The sequence below is a fragment of the Ruditapes philippinarum genome, unplaced genomic scaffold (genome assembly GCF_026571515.1).
Source record: "Ruditapes philippinarum isolate M1 unplaced genomic scaffold, ASM2657151v2 ctg1900_1_1_1_1, whole genome shotgun sequence".
NCBI lineage: Eukaryota > Metazoa > Mollusca > Bivalvia > Venerida > Veneridae > Ruditapes > Ruditapes philippinarum.
The window spans coordinates 111489-129864 of record NW_026861695.1 but is presented as its reverse complement, the minus strand read 5'-3'; the positions used below and the strand labels follow the sequence as shown (position 1 = coordinate 129864).

The 18376-nt window shown below is 32.1% G+C and overlaps 1 protein-coding gene across 5 annotated transcripts in view; it reads left to right on the top strand.

Annotated features, from left to right (window-relative positions):
* Positions 1–3478: 3478 nt before the first annotated feature.
* LOC132716543 (SNF-related serine/threonine-protein kinase-like) overlaps positions 3479–18376 on the top strand; it is a 115640-nt gene continuing 100742 nt past the window's right edge. For 3 of the 5 annotated variants that reach the window (XM_060699839.1, XM_060699841.1, XM_060699838.1), the window contains exon 1: positions 3481–4788. In XM_060699839.1, the coding sequence (XP_060555822.1) occupies positions 4678–4788 (111 nt within the window). In that variant the 5' untranslated portion in view covers positions 3481–4677. Of the gene's footprint in view, positions 4789–18376 lie in introns of all 5 variants that reach the window. The other 2 variants (XM_060699842.1, XM_060699840.1) reach the window with 2 other exon arrangements.

Sequence of the window (18376 nt, the reverse complement as noted above, 5' to 3'; positions counted from 1 at the left end):
CAACTTCAGGTGCACAATTCTACTTCCGGTGAACATATCCAAGTACAACGTAATTGGCGGGAGGACGTGGCGTGTCAGATGGAACAGCCAAGGTATTAAGTACATTCAAAACATGCACACATTCAACCCAATTTAAATTGCATGCCTTTATAAACTATTGCACTTTTAGCGTATTTTAAACGACAAGAAATAAAAACTATCAAAACTATCAGTTTTTATATCTTATGTTTAAACTGGGTTACACTGGTCACGAATATGATCCATATAAGACATATTAATCTTTCAATATAAAAATATAAATTGGATTTCTCTGTCACGGAAACTAGCGCGGATCAATACGAGCTGATCACGAGAGATAAATCTTCAGTTACTGTAGCACGCGGGAGTCTGATGTTGTCTGAACATCGCTTGCAGACGACAATATACGATATATTTTTATGACATAATACTTAGTCAAGCGGATGTAATTTTTTGAAAAATAAATTAGATATGTGTTGGGCCTTACGACACGAGAGTTTGTTGTCCCAGTTACTATAGATTACACTTTTTATTTGTATCAGATAATCTTCATTTGAATAATTTCAATTGTCAAACTTTACATCTATAAAGTACGCCGGGGGTTTAACAATTGCGATATCAAGTCGAATAGCAGAAATTGATTTAAAAAGAAAGACAGACAAATGAAGCAAAGTTATAATTTAGTTAAACTGTTATAGGTAAAAGTGGGGACAAATTAGGCTTATTCCTGTTAAATTACGGACTGTAGCTTAAATCATTAATGTAAAACGTTTGTTATTTGATATTGATTGTTAAATATAGTTTGAAATAACACAAATCTTGGTTAAACTTTATTTTGTTACGGAAATCGCTATTTAACAAATGGCGTATTCTCTTACAGTACTAATGTACATACATTTATTGAGTTTTCAATACTTTAGAGTGTATGAAAAATTCTTATACGATTTTAAAACGAAGGTTCATATTGATATGATATATCTTAAAATATACCGATGGTGGTTTTTATTTTGTCGTTAATTATATCCGGGGTGTAAAAATGACTTTTCCTTATTACATCGGAAACGCGATGGGGCGTAATTGGCAGTGAACAGGCTATTCAGTGAACCAATGCGGTCCTACAATACATCTATAAAAGTAATTAGCAATTATTGAAAAGATCTTTACATTGCCTTACCTCTTATCTTTTGACACCATTTCGTGAACAGATCGGGAGCAGATTAGGTCCTACCCAATTCATTGCAATGCAAACATCTCAATTTAGGAATAATGTCACAGGTTTTCGCTACAGGCTTGTGGACTTATTAACACCCTGCGTTATTTGCATTGTAATTATTGATGTTACACAAAGATTTGTAGGCACTTTGAAAGCTAATACGAGCTTAAAGTAAGTAAATATACAATTTGTTGTGGCTCTTTTATTGCCAAACAATTATCCAATTGCGACATTTAAAAATTTCTGTTTTTATAAAAGAAGGAAAACTATCAAAAGAAAGCGGCGCCTTTTAGAAAAGTAGTTGTTGAAATAGTCTGAGCATTTAAATACATCAGATAATAAAGTCTTATCAAACATTAATAAAGAGGTGGAAAAGTTACTTTGCAGAATGATTTGCTTTTAATTTTTATCCCATGAATGTAATTAAAAGTTAAAAGGAAAAGGGGGCGGAGTAATTAGTTTCTCACTTGTTGGCATGCTGGTGATAAATTCATATACAATTAAAGATGATTTTATTAAATATAGGTTATTTTTATCTGCTAGGATACAAACGAAAACAAACTTGATTCTTTCTCGATTTATTGAACTCGAAGGTCCTAATTATTATTTCTTACTTTATAGTTTAAATTTGTATAAACTTGAGATATATGAGCCGCGCCGCGACAAAACCAACATAGTGCGTTTGCGACCAGCATGGATCCAGACCAGCCTGCGCATCCGCGCAGTCTGATCAGGATCCATGCTGTTCGCCTACAAACCCTATTACAAGTAGAGAAACTGATAGCGAACAGCATGGATCCTGATCAGATTGCGCGGATGCGCAGGCTGGCCTGGATCCATACTGGTCGCAAACCCACTATGTTGGGTTTGTCATGGCGCGGCTCATATTACGTATGACAAGAATAACTCTCAAGTATATTAAACGAGTTTAGCTTTAAACATTAATTTTAGCTCGCCTTTGAAACAAGTTCTGGTTCTGACCATTTTCAAGTTCGCTTACAATACAGGTAGCTCTCGAACCCACGATCCACGAATTAAGAGGCAAACTCCTAAACCACTGCCCCACCGCTTCTATTTAAAGAGAAAAGGCGTATTTTACTATTAAACTATGATGCGGTTGGGAATTTTAATTTACAAATTCACTCATTTCAGTGTGTTGGGGTAAGTTTTTTTTTGTATATGAAGAAGATATATGTCAAAACTTTAATGACGATACGGCCAAGTCAGTGGTAAATACGTTACTAAACAGTCACGATAATTCTTTTTGTAAAGTAAGCATAACCTTTAGTGACAGTCGTAATTAGATGGGACAATTAAAATATTCACTGCCCTGTCTTAAAATATATGTGGGGGGATGACTTATATATTGTCTAAACTATAATTGTCATTATAGTGGCGGCGAGATCAAAGGGCACCTGTTGAACACGGAGTGATACACAAAAATTCTTAATGGAATCATGACATTATTAATCATTTTAGTAACGCTTTATTTCTAATGTATATAAAACAATAGCTTGGAAGGCAATCGTTTCATGTATTATTTAATATACATAATTAAGTGTGCCCTAATTGATTTTTTTCTTTTGTTTAGAGCAATTATAAATGTAAGTAGTTCATTAAAGCTTTATTTTTACCTGTTTCGTACAAATAGAAATATGTCATTCCAAACAAAATATCTGTCAAAGCCCTTTTAGCTACTATATTAGTTTTTACTCTTTTTTTTCCCTTTCTAATATTGCGTAATTGGTGAAAAATTGCAAGGTCGGTTGCAACGGTGTTTAATTCGTTTAAACTTTGCAGTTTTTTCTTTTTTCAAAGCAATATTTAAATTGTTAAGACAATGTCCGTAAACATGGAAATAATTTAGATGTTACGTGGTAATCTGACTGGTATACTTCATATAAATCTTTTATATTAAATGCTGCTAAGTCTTTTAAACTATTTACGATTCTTATATTCTTTTTTGTATTGACGAAACTTCAAGAGCGTGTCACAGTTTACTTGATTAATTGACTTTTTTGAAGCTTTCGGTTTATCCTCTTCACAGATATTTTGTATTTCAATTTTGTGTTGATAGTTTGTGTCCTTTTTGATAGTTTGTGCCTTTTTGTAACCTGCAATAACATAAAACAAATCAAATATTACTGTTTTCAATATTCTTGGGCCACTATATATTAATAAAGTTCGGATTTTTAAAGTATTAGCTCCATATTTCAACATAGATGCATTTCTGAACAGTATTAATACTTTTATAACTCATGATGTTTCTGTTATATTAGGGTACTGTCTGATGAACAGTATTTTAAGTTTAAGTATTTCAAAGAATTTTAAACATGAAACAACGCGCGCGTGGTATACAAACACGTATTGACATCAGTAATTGCACTGTCTTAAATGTACGCACGAACTTATTGAATTTATGCTTTCGTTCAGATGTTTTCGTTTTCAGTGACATAATTAATTCGTCTGTAAGGGAACGTTATGTCTAAATAATGTCGTCTGGGAGGGATCATTTGGAACAAGTCGGTAATCTCACTTCAATGAATACAGCGGACCATTACGGGAATATCCGATAGAGAACACAAGCAGATGCTGCGTTGTCAAGGTAACAAACCACGTGGTTCATTGTCATAATTAATTTAATGAAAATTTCATGACACTTTGATCACGTGACCTCTTATACAGGAAGATACCCTATTGGTAATACAAGATACTGTGTATATCTAGCGCCGTCACGCGGAATCTCTCGGATCTGCTATTCAGGCTGTGACGTAGAAATATGGCGGAAAAATTCAATACATTTTCATATATTACCGTTATTGATTTCTGAGCAATCCGAAGGCATGTTATACCAATACATTGATACTGTGTCATCCATTTGCAAGATTACTTCAATCAGATCATTTCGAATAATGCCGTGATAGTGTTGTGTTTTGGTATTAGTTGATTAGTGAGGTGTAATTTCTGTATATATATATATATATGAAGATCGGTTTTTGTCAATCCGGCTCGTGTATTTTTTTCTCGGTATATGATATTGCTCAAATTTATAAATTAGGGGAAAATAGTAAGTTATCAGTTACACTGCATGCCGTATCGGATACTATTTCACTAGAGTCGGAAAATTAATACCGGTAATATATATGAAATCTTGATTGGCTGCTATTATCTCTACAATCGATTTCCATAATGACTGCGATGATATGTGCCCAGGAATTAATTCGCGCGATCTTTATTCAATCAAGACAGTTTTTCTCGAAAAGGCGGGCCCGTGATTTGGGCATTGTAGCCTAAAGACATGGGAAAAACATTCTGGATTCTAACCTGGATTAAACATCCGTGATGAAATATGAAAAGGGATTAGAATATACACTGTTTGAAAATTATGCGAGGAAATATTACCAAAGATCGCCGTGGCTTGTGAAGACGGGACTGGTTCTGGGACCATGGGCAAGAAAATACAATGTATAGGCCGTTATGTGATGGACGGGCAGACCTTGGGCAAAGGAAATTTTGCCAAAGTCGAATTGGCCACCCATGGCTTAACATGCTGCAAGGTGGGTCCAATTGATGTTGTGTGGTTGTTTAAACTGTTTAAGTTTTATACTCGGCATACACTATCGCACAGTAGATTGGGTTCATAAATTAAATTCAATACTACATACGTTTTTCTATTTTGTTAATTATCTATTCATGAAGGTAACCATTCACGTGGAATCCCGCCATGCATTTATAACGAATTTTAACCATTCTTAGAAGAGAAATGATTTATTGTAAATCGATTTAATTTTGTCCGGTATTGATCGTGAACACCAGAACTTGTTCTTTTATTCATGATAAATGTATCATAATGTGTGTTATGTACTATAAAGAAGACATATTTTGTATTATATTATCATACTTTAAAACAATGAAACTTTGCGACAAAATGGTTGATCTAGATTTGCGACCATCACATTAGTTGCACAACACTAAAGCAATATTCTTGTTGATTTTTTTAATTAACTTATTATATATAGTTCGTTATCAGAAGTAGTGAAATTATATCTTATGAAGTTAATGGACATTTACTGTTTCTTACTTTACATTGTCTATCATTATTTAAACTACCTATTATATTATTATCTAAATTACTAGTATATGATTATTTAAACTACTAATATATATTATTTAAACTAACTAGTATATTATTATTTAAACTACTAGTACCTTGGAATAATCATTTAACTGACTGAGTTTTAGTTCAAAACAACGTTTGATATGTTATAGTTATGAAAAGCAAGCGGGCATATCTGGCATTCGACACAATATGAAGGTTATAAGTTATAAAATTATAATAATTTTTTTATGCTTTACTACAAATTCATATCAGCAACTCATTTTTCTATCTCTACTCATAACAGTATAACTATAATGCCATGATTATCATGTTTAACACATTTTTGTATACATGTTAACATTTTATTAGCGCTGGTTTAGTACTTTTAAATTATCATGTACAAACAAAATGTTCTGATTATCTTTTTTCTCTGTTTTGTTGAAATTTTTGAATCATATCTTCCAATGGTTTTAATGAATTGATATAATAGATTAAATAAAAACTTTAAAAATGTTGAACCTAATTGTTTCAGGTTGCATTACATATTTTATCTGTTGTATCACATCTTATGTTGACTTACATTATAAGTAATATTGGTATATTAAGACAATATCATTATTATTATTATCATCAAAATTTTTCATTATTTTTCTTACATTTCAGTGCTAGAATATAATCATATTTAATTTGCTGTTGTAATTGTTGTTGTTATTGTTGTTTTTGTTGTTGTTTGTGTTTATCCTTATCCCTAAAGACAGCACAAATATATCGACCCCGTCTGTCTAGATTGCAAGAAGGTATTTCACATAAATTAATCAAAGCCCGACACAAAATTATTCATAACATATATTTTATTAACAATCGTCAAGTGCGCAGCTTTTGAGTTTTCTTTGAAACAGCAACACCTATGTTTCATATCACACCAATTTCAGGTTGCTAATACCTCTAAAACTTTAAAACTCTTTAAATTCGAGTACTTATATTATAAAAAAATCCGTCCCCTATCGGACAAACAAACATTATGCGTTTAAGACATATTTTGAGTTGACTTTCACCTTTTCTACTTTAAGCATTATAATTGTTTTATTATTACACATGTCTTTGCAATATCCGAGCACATACAAACATTTCTTCACTCATGTTGTAACGTATTTTCCTTTAACTTTTTTGATATACGAGATATAACAATCAAGAAATACACATATTCAACTTTTCAAACCCTCACCTTTTAGACGTTGTATTTAATCATTGTTGTTTTGAAAACATTATAAAAAACAATAATGGAATTTAAATTTAAAGCAATACAGACAACCAACAAGATAAGTTCAGGTGTTATTTATATGAAGCAATCAAAGCAAACATTTAAGGTAGGCTGATCTGGCAATAATATCTCCTGTATTCAGTTCCATTTATATAAGATGCTTTATTTAACATTGGTACATGTACCATCGTCGGATACCCACGGCCGAACCATGAACATGTTATGTTACATGTTAATCGACCGTGGTTATCCGACGATGTACATGTACTGGCATCAAGAACTTTTTTACTACCATACATAATCATCATAGCACACAGCTTTTACACATCTGCTTAATAAAACGAGGGGTAAAAGCATTACAAATCAAAACTCTATAAAACTCTATGTATAAAACCTAAAACAAAAATATCATCCAGAATGGTAAGCGAATATTGACAAAAATTAACATTTCGTTTTGAAAATATCGCTCTGAAGGGGTTAAGGACGAGACTTGGAGAGAAAAAAAGCAGATGTCCTTTGTAAAAGGACATACCTAAGGCTATCTGATGAAGCCAGACTAAATCCAGTTATAAATAGTTCCATCATAGGATAATTTGTTTGGTATTTTGCATATTTCAATACTGTAAGCAACAATGACTTAGATATAGCGTTGACTCACAAGTGCAATACTGACAATTTCTTAAATAATCAGCCAAGTCTTAGAATTGTTTGTTCTACGACGTGTGTATTTGACTTACGGACTGGATATCGTACAAGATAAATTATAATTATGATGCCATGAAAGGTCATTATGTTATGAAAACATATTTAATACATAGTTTGCAGCTCTTCATTGTAAATAATGTAAAACAATTATCGCAACTTTAAAATGCCATCAGAAATTTTGCACATACCATAGTATCTACTGTCAATATTTTGTATTATCCGTTTCCGGGAAAACACAACGATACATTAGTGTATTATATTCATTCAAATTGACATAACAATCCGAGTATTGAGACAATACATTTAGATATTTAGTGGCTTGGCAGGAATTCAGATTTTTCATTTATGTTCTAATCTATAAAACTAATCTGTTAAAAGTTTATGCATTATGAATGGGAATCGAGGATAAACTGTGGAATAACGATGTTTATATTTCTTTTATAAGAGAATTCTCCCGCCAGAATCCTGTAAATTTATGACAAATTATTATGTTATCTTTACCCACCGTCTGCAGCATACACATTATTCAGGGAACGAAAAGATAAAATGTCCATAAATGGAGTATTCCATCCATTTTCTTCTGCTTTTCTTGTCTTGTCATTGAGTCTCAACATAGACAAAAACTCTAAAAAATCGCGACAAGACAAATTAATTCTGAAAATGAATTCATCACCTTCAACAGTCAAGATTCGACCTTCACTACATTAGATAAGTGATGAGAAATTAATGTTTTGTTTGTAATTAAAATATATCAACAAACGTGACAATGTAACCAATAACGGGATGCCAGTTTCCGGTGACTTATTTCCTCGATTTTACTGTAACATTATTTTGTTTGTTAGATAAGTTTCCAACGCCAACGAAACATGTTCTTTTCATGTTTTTCTAAAGGAATATGATATTCTAGACATGGAACTGAATACAGGAGATATTATTACCAGATCAGCCTACGTAAAATGTTTGCTTTGATTGCTTCATATAAATAACACAAAGGTTTTTTGGTAACAGTAAAAATACTATTCCTCGAAGAAAAAATATATCACCCATAGCAAACGTCTCGGGTATCAACTTTTTTTCCTTGTTGATATTTTACTGTTACCCATATAATTATGTGATGTTTATTTCATTACCCAGATCAAATATTGTAATGATCTTAAATTTTCAACCAGATGCAACTGTAACAGAATTGAACCAATAGTAACATTAACTCAACTCTCATTTCCTTGCTTTGTTGAAGTTACTTTCCTTTATTTCTTTGAGAAATTGTGGTATCTACCAGTCATAAATCCAAACTAAAACATATTTATACGAATTATTAGCTGTATAACAGAATGTTTTTCATTAGCTTTTATTCCTTCTATTTTTGACAATGTACACCTATGATATCCTACATTTAAGTAGTGTTTTATATCTGTCGTCCACACATTTGGTGTTACACATCCTTTATTGCATGTTTTATTCGTGTGCTTGTTTTATTTTGATAAATATTCTTCTGCAATACGATGCTAACGGACGTTTTCTTTTAAATTATAATCCTCTGGTGTTCAAAGTCACTTTGGTGACTAGGGTAGTGAAATCCGAAAACAAAATATAGAGGCTGAATCGAGAAAATATTCTGTACTGTATTCTAGAAAATTGTTTCACGTGGCCAGTTTTTTTACTTTAAGAAAGTACTGTCATCTATGTAGCAGTACAAATTGCAGTACAAATTCCTATTAAGATTAACTCCCATTGGTCTTTTGGAATTAAAACGTTAAGCATTGTTACAAATAAATACGAAGATCAACAAAGGAGATTGACGTTCACAGAAAGCAGCACCTACAACATTGCCGCCATCGGTGAAGCACCCAGTAGGGCACCGGACAAAAGCGGGAAAAACGGAAACGGGACAGACGGCGTGGTAGCGATGGTCAATTCATTAAGTTGAGCCCTAAGACAGGCAAAGGAACCAAAGAGAAGTGTAAGACACGGGAATATGCCAGTGCTGCAAAGTTTAGTAAATGCTCAGATTGTTACGACTTCCAACAGTATGATTATATGTAAGGAGTATAGGAAAAAATAACAACACACTTGCATCTTGAGATGAAGCAGACGATGTTTGTCTATAAAGAAAGTAACATCAGTCTGTCCCATTGTCACAATCTATCTGCTGCGACTAGTATGACGTCACAAGAACCAACAGAGGCGCAGTTTTCAGTCAAATCATAGCGTTCGTTCTATCTTTAGAAAAAGTAGTTATCAGCTAGATTAAAACGCTATGAAAAAAAAATTGTATAAACGGATACGGAAACTATTTTATGATATTTCCAAAGGCAAATATTGCTTTATAGAGAATTAAATTGGAACAATTACATTAATATTGGCAAACAATATATAAGGTATTGAACTTCTGTTTGCCTCTGGTGACAATGCCATCTGATTTAGAAGATACAAATAATGGCCTTGCTTTTAATTATAATGTAACAATGTTATGTTAAGTTGTATTTTTATTTACACCACCCTTTACTGTAGATTTAAGTCTTCTTTAAACATAAGCATGCATGTATTCATTTCCATTGACTAAATACTGATTAAAGACCTGTCAACAAAGCTGAAGCATATGACACGCATGAATATTTTATGATAGGATACTAATAATCTTGATCTGGACCTTGTATTTGGCTCGGGTTGATTTTACTAGGAAAGGATCTCACGCGGCAGGATAGCGCCGAATGTGATCCGTTCTTGTAAAATTATTGAAAGCCAAATACAACTAAAAGATCAATATATGCTGCTCAAATTTTACTTTTAATATACAAAACTACAACCATAACATTATTGGTACAGTGGCAGCTTTGCCATTCAAGATAACACAGGTCGTATTATACATACATTGAAAAATATGGACGCGTATATAATAAAATGTGTATGTCCAATTAAGAACAAACATGTTTTACTATTTATTACAAATTTTAAGCAATTACGAAGGGACAAATATGAAGCAATCTCGACAAGAGAGAAGAAGCTTGCCTGTTGTAATGACAACATAAAACAGAAGTAGAATGCAGCCTAGAAGTTACAATGTAAATGTGACACAGCATATGCCACTTGGTAGCAATTTAAAATACCACAATTATAATGGAACAAATATTGGCAGTGTCAAGTAGGTCAACGGAATTAAAAGAACATACAGTGTACATTGAAAAGACTCAACAAAATTTGGAATGAATACGACAACGTGTGGCATTAAATTTATGTTCATTATATAAAGCAAAGTAATTAAGTATTGTAACCAATATTCCTTTAAAAAAAACTTAATTTGGCGAGGACAGTGCGAAAGAGATAATTAACCATTGCTCTAAGACAAATGAATCACACTTACTTACAAGTTTGTACATAATAAGACCGATATGACCACTTAATAATGCCATTAAAACATTGATCTACTACAGCATCTCCCCTTGTCCAAGAAATTTTATACTCACAACAGCAGTTGTTAAGTCCTGATAAGGCAGTTATAACAGTTACCCGTACTTCTTTTTAATATTATTTTATTTTCTGGCCACTTGAAATAATTGAATCTAATAAATCAAGTACAATTATTGAGAAATTGAAACCACTGAAGACGGTGCTGGGGTGGGAGCGTAAAAGATGTCACAAGTTCTATTATTATGCATGAATAGAATCGGTCAAAATCGAATCTGCGACATTAGACTATTAAAATTTTCTTTTTTGTTTCTTTGCTCGCAGAAGTTTGCCCCTTTCTAGAATTTTCAACCTAAAAACAAATTATTATGTCCAATTTCCGAGAAAACGTTCTCACAATTACTTGTTCCTAATTTTACACCAAAAGATATGACTTCCACTGAGTTTAAAGCACCGTATTTATAAATGGAAGAAAAAAAACAACTAGAAATTTAAAAACTACAATTAAAGACGGGAAGACACGCGTAATTACTAATTATTTAATTACCACGTGACATTCTAAATGTGACACATGGAATCTAAAGCAGGATTTGTTCATTGTAATTATCGAGAAAAAAATCAGCTTTGAGAAGAAAAAAAGAACTAGAGTAAATTCGTAATTAAATATAAAACCAAAGGAAATGTTACTTTGTAAGTTCGATCTGGATAACACGTAGGTTAACAAGTCTTGAATTCTTTAATTTTTCATGATACACATGACGTTTAATCAATGATCTGGGCTTGTCTCATAACTATAACATTTGAAGTACAAAAGCACTTGACATATTAAACCTTTTTTTATATCAACCATGTTTGCAATATTGTACGTATTCTACGTGAAATTGAGTTTTATTGTAAACAGACAAAAACAAACCATATACTATACAGACAGTATCTTTCAGAAAGTAATTATATTACTGTATCTTTCCTTATTTTACTAAGTGAGTGTAGACGTCATCACCATCAATAGATTATTACCATTCAATATGCATACTTACATATTAAACTACATAAGCAACCTTTGCATATTGTTATCCTCTTCTGCCCCTAGCTACTGATCGATATGATTGCGTAGAGATCAGGAGTTAATTTAAAACATTAATGATATTGATCGCATAGCCGTCTTTTACAGCACGCACTGTTGTTCCTGAATCTAATCGAAGTATCAAAGCAAATCATCATCTTTATTCGTCTCTCATTCAGTCTTCTTAAGTCGGTTTCTCGCCGAATAAAATAGTGCAGAACTATAACGGTTTGCGTTTCTAATTGTTGGAAAAGTTGAATATCAGGTTTAATTTCAGCATCACTTTGATGGTAAATGTGAGTGATAGTTCAATACAAGTCCAAAACATCACATATATCGGTCTGTAAGAAATGTTTTTAAAGTGCTTCATATAAGTTTTGGTATACAGAATATAGGGTATTTTACAATTTACTAGTTACTGGTTGATTCGGACTGACTTTGCATGTCTCTTTCATTTTAATGAATCTAGTGCTGTCAAAGAACATTGTTGTTGTTGTTTTTTCGTGTCCACTCCCTGCTTTGGTTTGGTGCCTTCAGGATGCCCTACTTGGGTGTGTCGGGGACTGCGTCCTGTGAATGTTGCCTTTGCCTTGTTGATCTTTATTCTTGTTTTTTAAAGTAGTGATGAAAACAAAACAGGTACAATAAAGCTTTCTTTGCCTTTTTATTACGAATATTTAGTCACTTTCATCATTAACATCATAAATGTAAAATTTTACATCAAAGAAAACTCAATATAATGTTTATTTATAATTAAAATAAAGATTCTAAATAAGAAAGCAAAAACACAACTATTTAACTACATACAATTGATATGATAAAATAAACAATAGACAAAGAAACAAACACACTATTTATATCTCATAGGAATCAAATCCAGAAAATGAAAAAATAAAAACAGCATAAACAGCACCAAAAAGCACCCAAAAGCAAAAGCCATTTTAATTAGAATTAGCAGTTTTTGTTCTATATAAACAAGCTAAAAACAATATAAACACGATGATGATCACTCAACACAACATGATCAACACGCCAATAAATTTAAAACGGACAACTAAGTCAAGGTAAAACATACAAACAGAAACAAATGTGGAATACCTCTGTCAGCATCATACATGGGAATGTTAATCGGTTAATGGTATGCTCCAGGAGTATAAAAGTGCTAAATTTGGAAGCTTATGTAGCCAATTTAGCTCTGAATATTATTTTTGGTATTACCTGGTCCCATGAATATCTATAACAAATGACGACACAGCACAGAGCAGTGTGCTAGAAATAGCGTTAAGAGGACCTAGGGGTGACTTAATTACTTTTAAAGCCTACTTGTAACTTCAAGCATGGGACACAACATGTACATCAGAAAAAAACTAGTTTTACAGACTTGTATAAAGAAGCTGATATAATCGACAAACCGACTTTATAGACTCTAAGCTCAGAATAGATATCAAAAAGAATATTCATATGCTTCCAATGATAACACTGTGGTATTTGATTGGGTTTAAGTATGGATCCTGAACTGATTAAGGATAATGAGTTCGTTGCTTATGAAGAAAAAAACTATAAGAAAAAGTTTTGCAGTTGCAAAAATACTACTGTATATTTATAAATTACGATGTGACAATGTCAATAAAAAGTTTTTAAGAATGAAAGCAACGTTAGAAAGTGTGAACACAGTGGTGGAAAACATGTAGATACCAATGACTTCTTATATGAATTCATTGAGGGAAAAATGATTTCTGTGATTGTAAAGATTCAACCAGGAAAGGAGCAGCAAGGTCTTGTACTTCTTTCGATCGCAATTGCGAAATTTGTTAATAATAATGCTGATATATTCTATAAAACCGTATCATAGCTAATGCAAGACCATCCCCTTATTCTTGTCATTGCAAAATGTTACATGCTCCGTCTAATACTAGTAGGAAATTTATGGAACTAATTGGCAATCAATTCCAAAAGAATAAAAAAGACTGAAGCACATTTGTGACAGAAGAGAAATATAGCAATACATGTATACGTATTTTGTCACTTGAATTCGTTAGATATTCGAAAAAACAAACGGAAACAGCAAAGGGTAGTTCTTTTACTATTTCATTGTCGAAAAGGTAAAAGGGTACTTATTAATTTTGATTTTTCTTCTAATTTTTTTTTGTAAATGCTTTAGTAGCTTTCGTATCAGTTTGTTTTATCTACACTTCAATGAATCATCACAGTAAATTATTTCAGTTTTCTAAATTATTAGTGAAAAGTGGACCTTTTTTTAATTTGGAACTTAACTTGATTGATAAAATTAAAGCGTTAGTTAAATAACATTAGACTGTTTTAAAGCAATGACAAAAATGTGTGTGTTTATGTCACATATTTCTGAAATGAGTAGTGGTCTATGTTTACGGAACTGTCTAGCTTTCTCCCTAAAAACCGATCTTTAATGTATAGAATATACTAATACACTGGAGATATAGACAAGATGCTCGTATGACAAGATGAAATTTATTCATAATGTCATATATCACCCAGTATGTGAGACGACCGTCTTAATCAATAAACGTAATACATGTGGAAAATTTCTTGACACATCAAGCATTGTTATTCCTTTACATGTTTGGAGAAAAACAAAAACACAAGATGACTGTGATCAATACAGATTTACCGACACATCTAGAATATAGAAACACTATAATATCGAGACAGGCGTCTGATCAATTGCTAAGAAACGGATCAGTCCACTTATAGATCTAACCGCAGAAAACGAGAATTCCAACAATATTGTTGTAGGTCGAGTAAAGAGGTCAGTTAAAAGAGATTGCAGTTATATTCAACTACATATTTTGTCTTCATTAACCGTTACTTAATTGTTACAACATGCAAGGAGAAAGTGCACGAACGCTGCAAAATCATAAATTTTCCCATTTGTACAATTTCTTTAATTTGTTTTAGCAGTTGTGGTTGAAAACCTTGACTTGCCAATGTGAGTGGGTAGAAAAACAAGGATCAATAAGGAAATGCGGACAAAGCTATGAAATAAACGTATATATTTTATACAGAGTCAATGGCTAGAGTTTTATATTGCATGATACCCGATTGATCTTTGACATCTAGATGAATACCTTATGGAATTCCTATACATATTTCATCACGTGCGCTTCGGTGGGTAACGAAAGCACGTAATATTGCTACATATTATGTCAGAAAAATCCTAATATACAGAAAATTGTTAAAAATGTAAGAAATATAATCTGATAATTAGTATCTATAAATACGGTTTAATGTTACCAAAAACAAATAATACTTCTAATTTTGTTTCATTAAAGTGAAAGCATTCAGAAAATAATGGTTTCGTAAAACATGTTAAAACCCAATTCTTATGTGAAATAAATTCTAATCAATTGTGCATACATGATAAACAAGGAAATAGAAGATCAAGGAAAAGTACTTTATGTTTTTACACTAGTTGTTACCGTTGGGGAAACCTTAAAGCAGAACGCATTCGACTCTCGCATTCTGATAGTTTATATCATTGTACAATAATCTTATTCCCGAAACTAATTAATATTTTACTCGACAATCTATATTCCCTATACAGACATTTAACGGATACAATTATCGGTGTAGTTTACCTCGATAATTGTTGCTAATGCCACATATGTAAAAATTGTTTTTACATTATAGGCAATTTTTGATGTTTATGGTGTGTTATTGATATTGATAAACTGCATGAATAAAAGAAATCTTTTTAGTTATTCTATAAAAGATACCAGTTAATTAGTTGATAGTAATCTCTTATACGAGAAGTTCAATATTGACTGCAATAAACGTACCCACCTGCACACGTATAAACCGTTTTAAAACCAAAGGAAAGAACACAACAACAAAACAAAAACGTTCTTTTTTATTGCTTTAATGGGTTGTACTTGATTTAAGTTAAAATAATACTAATATCATTATTCGTTTTACCTACTTGTATCATAGTTTGGAGACCTTTCTGTTGAAAATGTGTCAGGGTTAAATCGTATACATATACATGCACAGTGCGTTAACTGGAGTGCGGGTATTAGTTACCCGCACTCCAGAGCATGCCCATTGATTGGCTCATTTTTGCTGGGGTTTACATACTGTGACGGCAGAGAAGGGAAAGCGACAGAAATCTCATATTCAGATGTTCGTTCATTGGTTCACTTTTGCCGGGGTTTCATATTGTGACAACAGGGAACGTGCTTTTATGTTTGACTATGATACAAAAGAGAAAGAACACCAAAACACTCGGCAATCTGATTAATACTCGGGGGCTACGCCCCCTCGTACAAATCAGATAGCCTCGTGTTTTGGTGCTCTTTCTATTACATATACTTAATTTAACGTTAAAATAACGTCTTTTTTAGACATGTCTTTTGAACCCTTTGGCCTAAAATTATAATTGTGATTTTACTAGATATGTATATGTAGTTTTAGAGAATATAAAGAATACTAACCTTAGAAACCTACCATATGCACAAGTGTTATGCATCGCGTTGCATTTTTAAAAATGTAGAAAAAAAGTTTCTGTTGCTGACTGTAGTGTGAAGCCTTTTACATATATTCACATTTTATAATTAACACACTTGACTTTGCTAAGTAATTTTAAGTGTAAAAAGAAAATCATTTTGCATCGGTTTAGGGTAATGCTTTTTTCCTAAGTATATGAGACAGACGTATTTTGTCTTACCCTATCTATTAGAATAACATTTTATATTTACAAATGAATGTTTGCCTTTCTTTCGACTATTTCTCTTTATATACTGTACGGAAGGTTCACAAGGCCATTGGAATGTATCTTGTTAATAAATATTTCATATGAATTGCAATGGTGTTTGTATAATATTCGGCCTGCAAATGTTCAATTAATGACACAAATGTCTGGCATACATATGATAAATAAGCCCAAGGGAGGATCTGCATGGACTTATTTCGGTGACCTTTTCAATTCGCGAAATATCTCTGCTTATTATTCATGAACTCGAAAGACGAAAATCATATTTGCCATCGTAATAGAACAGTGCATAGTTTGACAAAACAGTTGTGTCTTTAAATGTCTGTAAAGTGCAAGAATGTAAAAATCACAACTATATTAGCTTGCTTTATTAATCTCATACCCAAGACGTTTTTTGCATGTGATGCTCTTTGTATTTCTTCAATGTGGTTTTCTGTCTGAAACCCAACATCCTCAATTGTTTTAGCGTTCTGATTTCACTGCTTCAAAAATGGTTGGATTTCTCTTTAGGAGATCTGATCTTGTGCCTGTTTGTGGAATGCTCAGTCGTATCTCACCTTGTAAACAATGAAGCACCATTTGCATATGGTCATATATCTTGGACAGAGGAATAATGTTCTATATTTATATTTACCAGATTATTATGACAATACAAGGGGCATATTTATCAAAAGAATGTTTAGACAATGTAAACTTTTTGACAGTAATATATCATGCAAACACTGTATGACAAACAGATACTAATTTAAGAAAGTCAATATCATATTCTCTTGGGGACGGCAGCTCATAGAAAGTGAAAATTTACCATACAATTTCCTGGAGAGGCGTGAGACAAAGACTTTCGTTGACGCCGTATCCTTCACACTGCATACTTACCTAACATAAACTCACCAATATATCAGATAATGTGTTATGTTGTGGGTATAAGGGAACATCTATTTATATTTAGAAAAAAGAAGATATAGAATACAGGAAGAGATGATATATGTTCATGAATAAATATTTCTAACTATTATTCTTGTACTCAAGCTTTGCCGTATCTTTCGTCTCAAGTGTAAAGCGGAACCTTTTTTTTAAATCAATTTTTATCAATATCCAGTTGTTCCACTTTCTCAGTTCTGTTTGTTTTATCTTTAGTTATTAGTAACCCTGTTCAAACTGTTTAATTTTTGGGAAAATTTTCAAATTTAAACCCGTTAAAAATAAAATGTTAAACCCCCATTTAAAATTTAAAATGTTTTAAATGCGTATCCCCTGTTTTATTTTTTCAAATTTTTTTAGGTTAAAAATGTGGAAAAAATTTTTGATATTATTTAATATTCAAATTGAAATAATGTGGCTATTCTTCCTTAACAAATATCAATTTGAAGCATAGGTTTAGTACCAACTACTGCTATTTAGATATACCAATATGCAGGTGTTAACATCGAAATAGTTCCCTAACCTATCAGTTTCACAACAGAAATAATCAATCTGTACAAGAAGAAACCCCTTAGGAAGAAACATTGAATGAAAGAAATATTTCTTAAGTCGGATAGTTTCTTATTGTAGAAAAATCTGCGTGAGCACTAGCACAAAAGTGGTTCTGTGATCGATAAATGTTTTTTGAATATTTATGAGGCAATAATTTATGAGGGCTATCTATATTTTCATAAAGAGAAAGCCAGAGTTGATATTGGGGGAGCAATAAAACAAAAACGAAAAGCCAGGAATATTCATTTGCATAACGTCAGGATTTGCTTATTGTGTTATTGTAACACTTTGTACCAGAGGCTATGACATAAGACATTTGCTTATTATGGCACAAAAAAAACTTTTTTTCAAACCCTTTAAAAAGAAAAACTGGTATAAAACAAAAAGATTTTGAT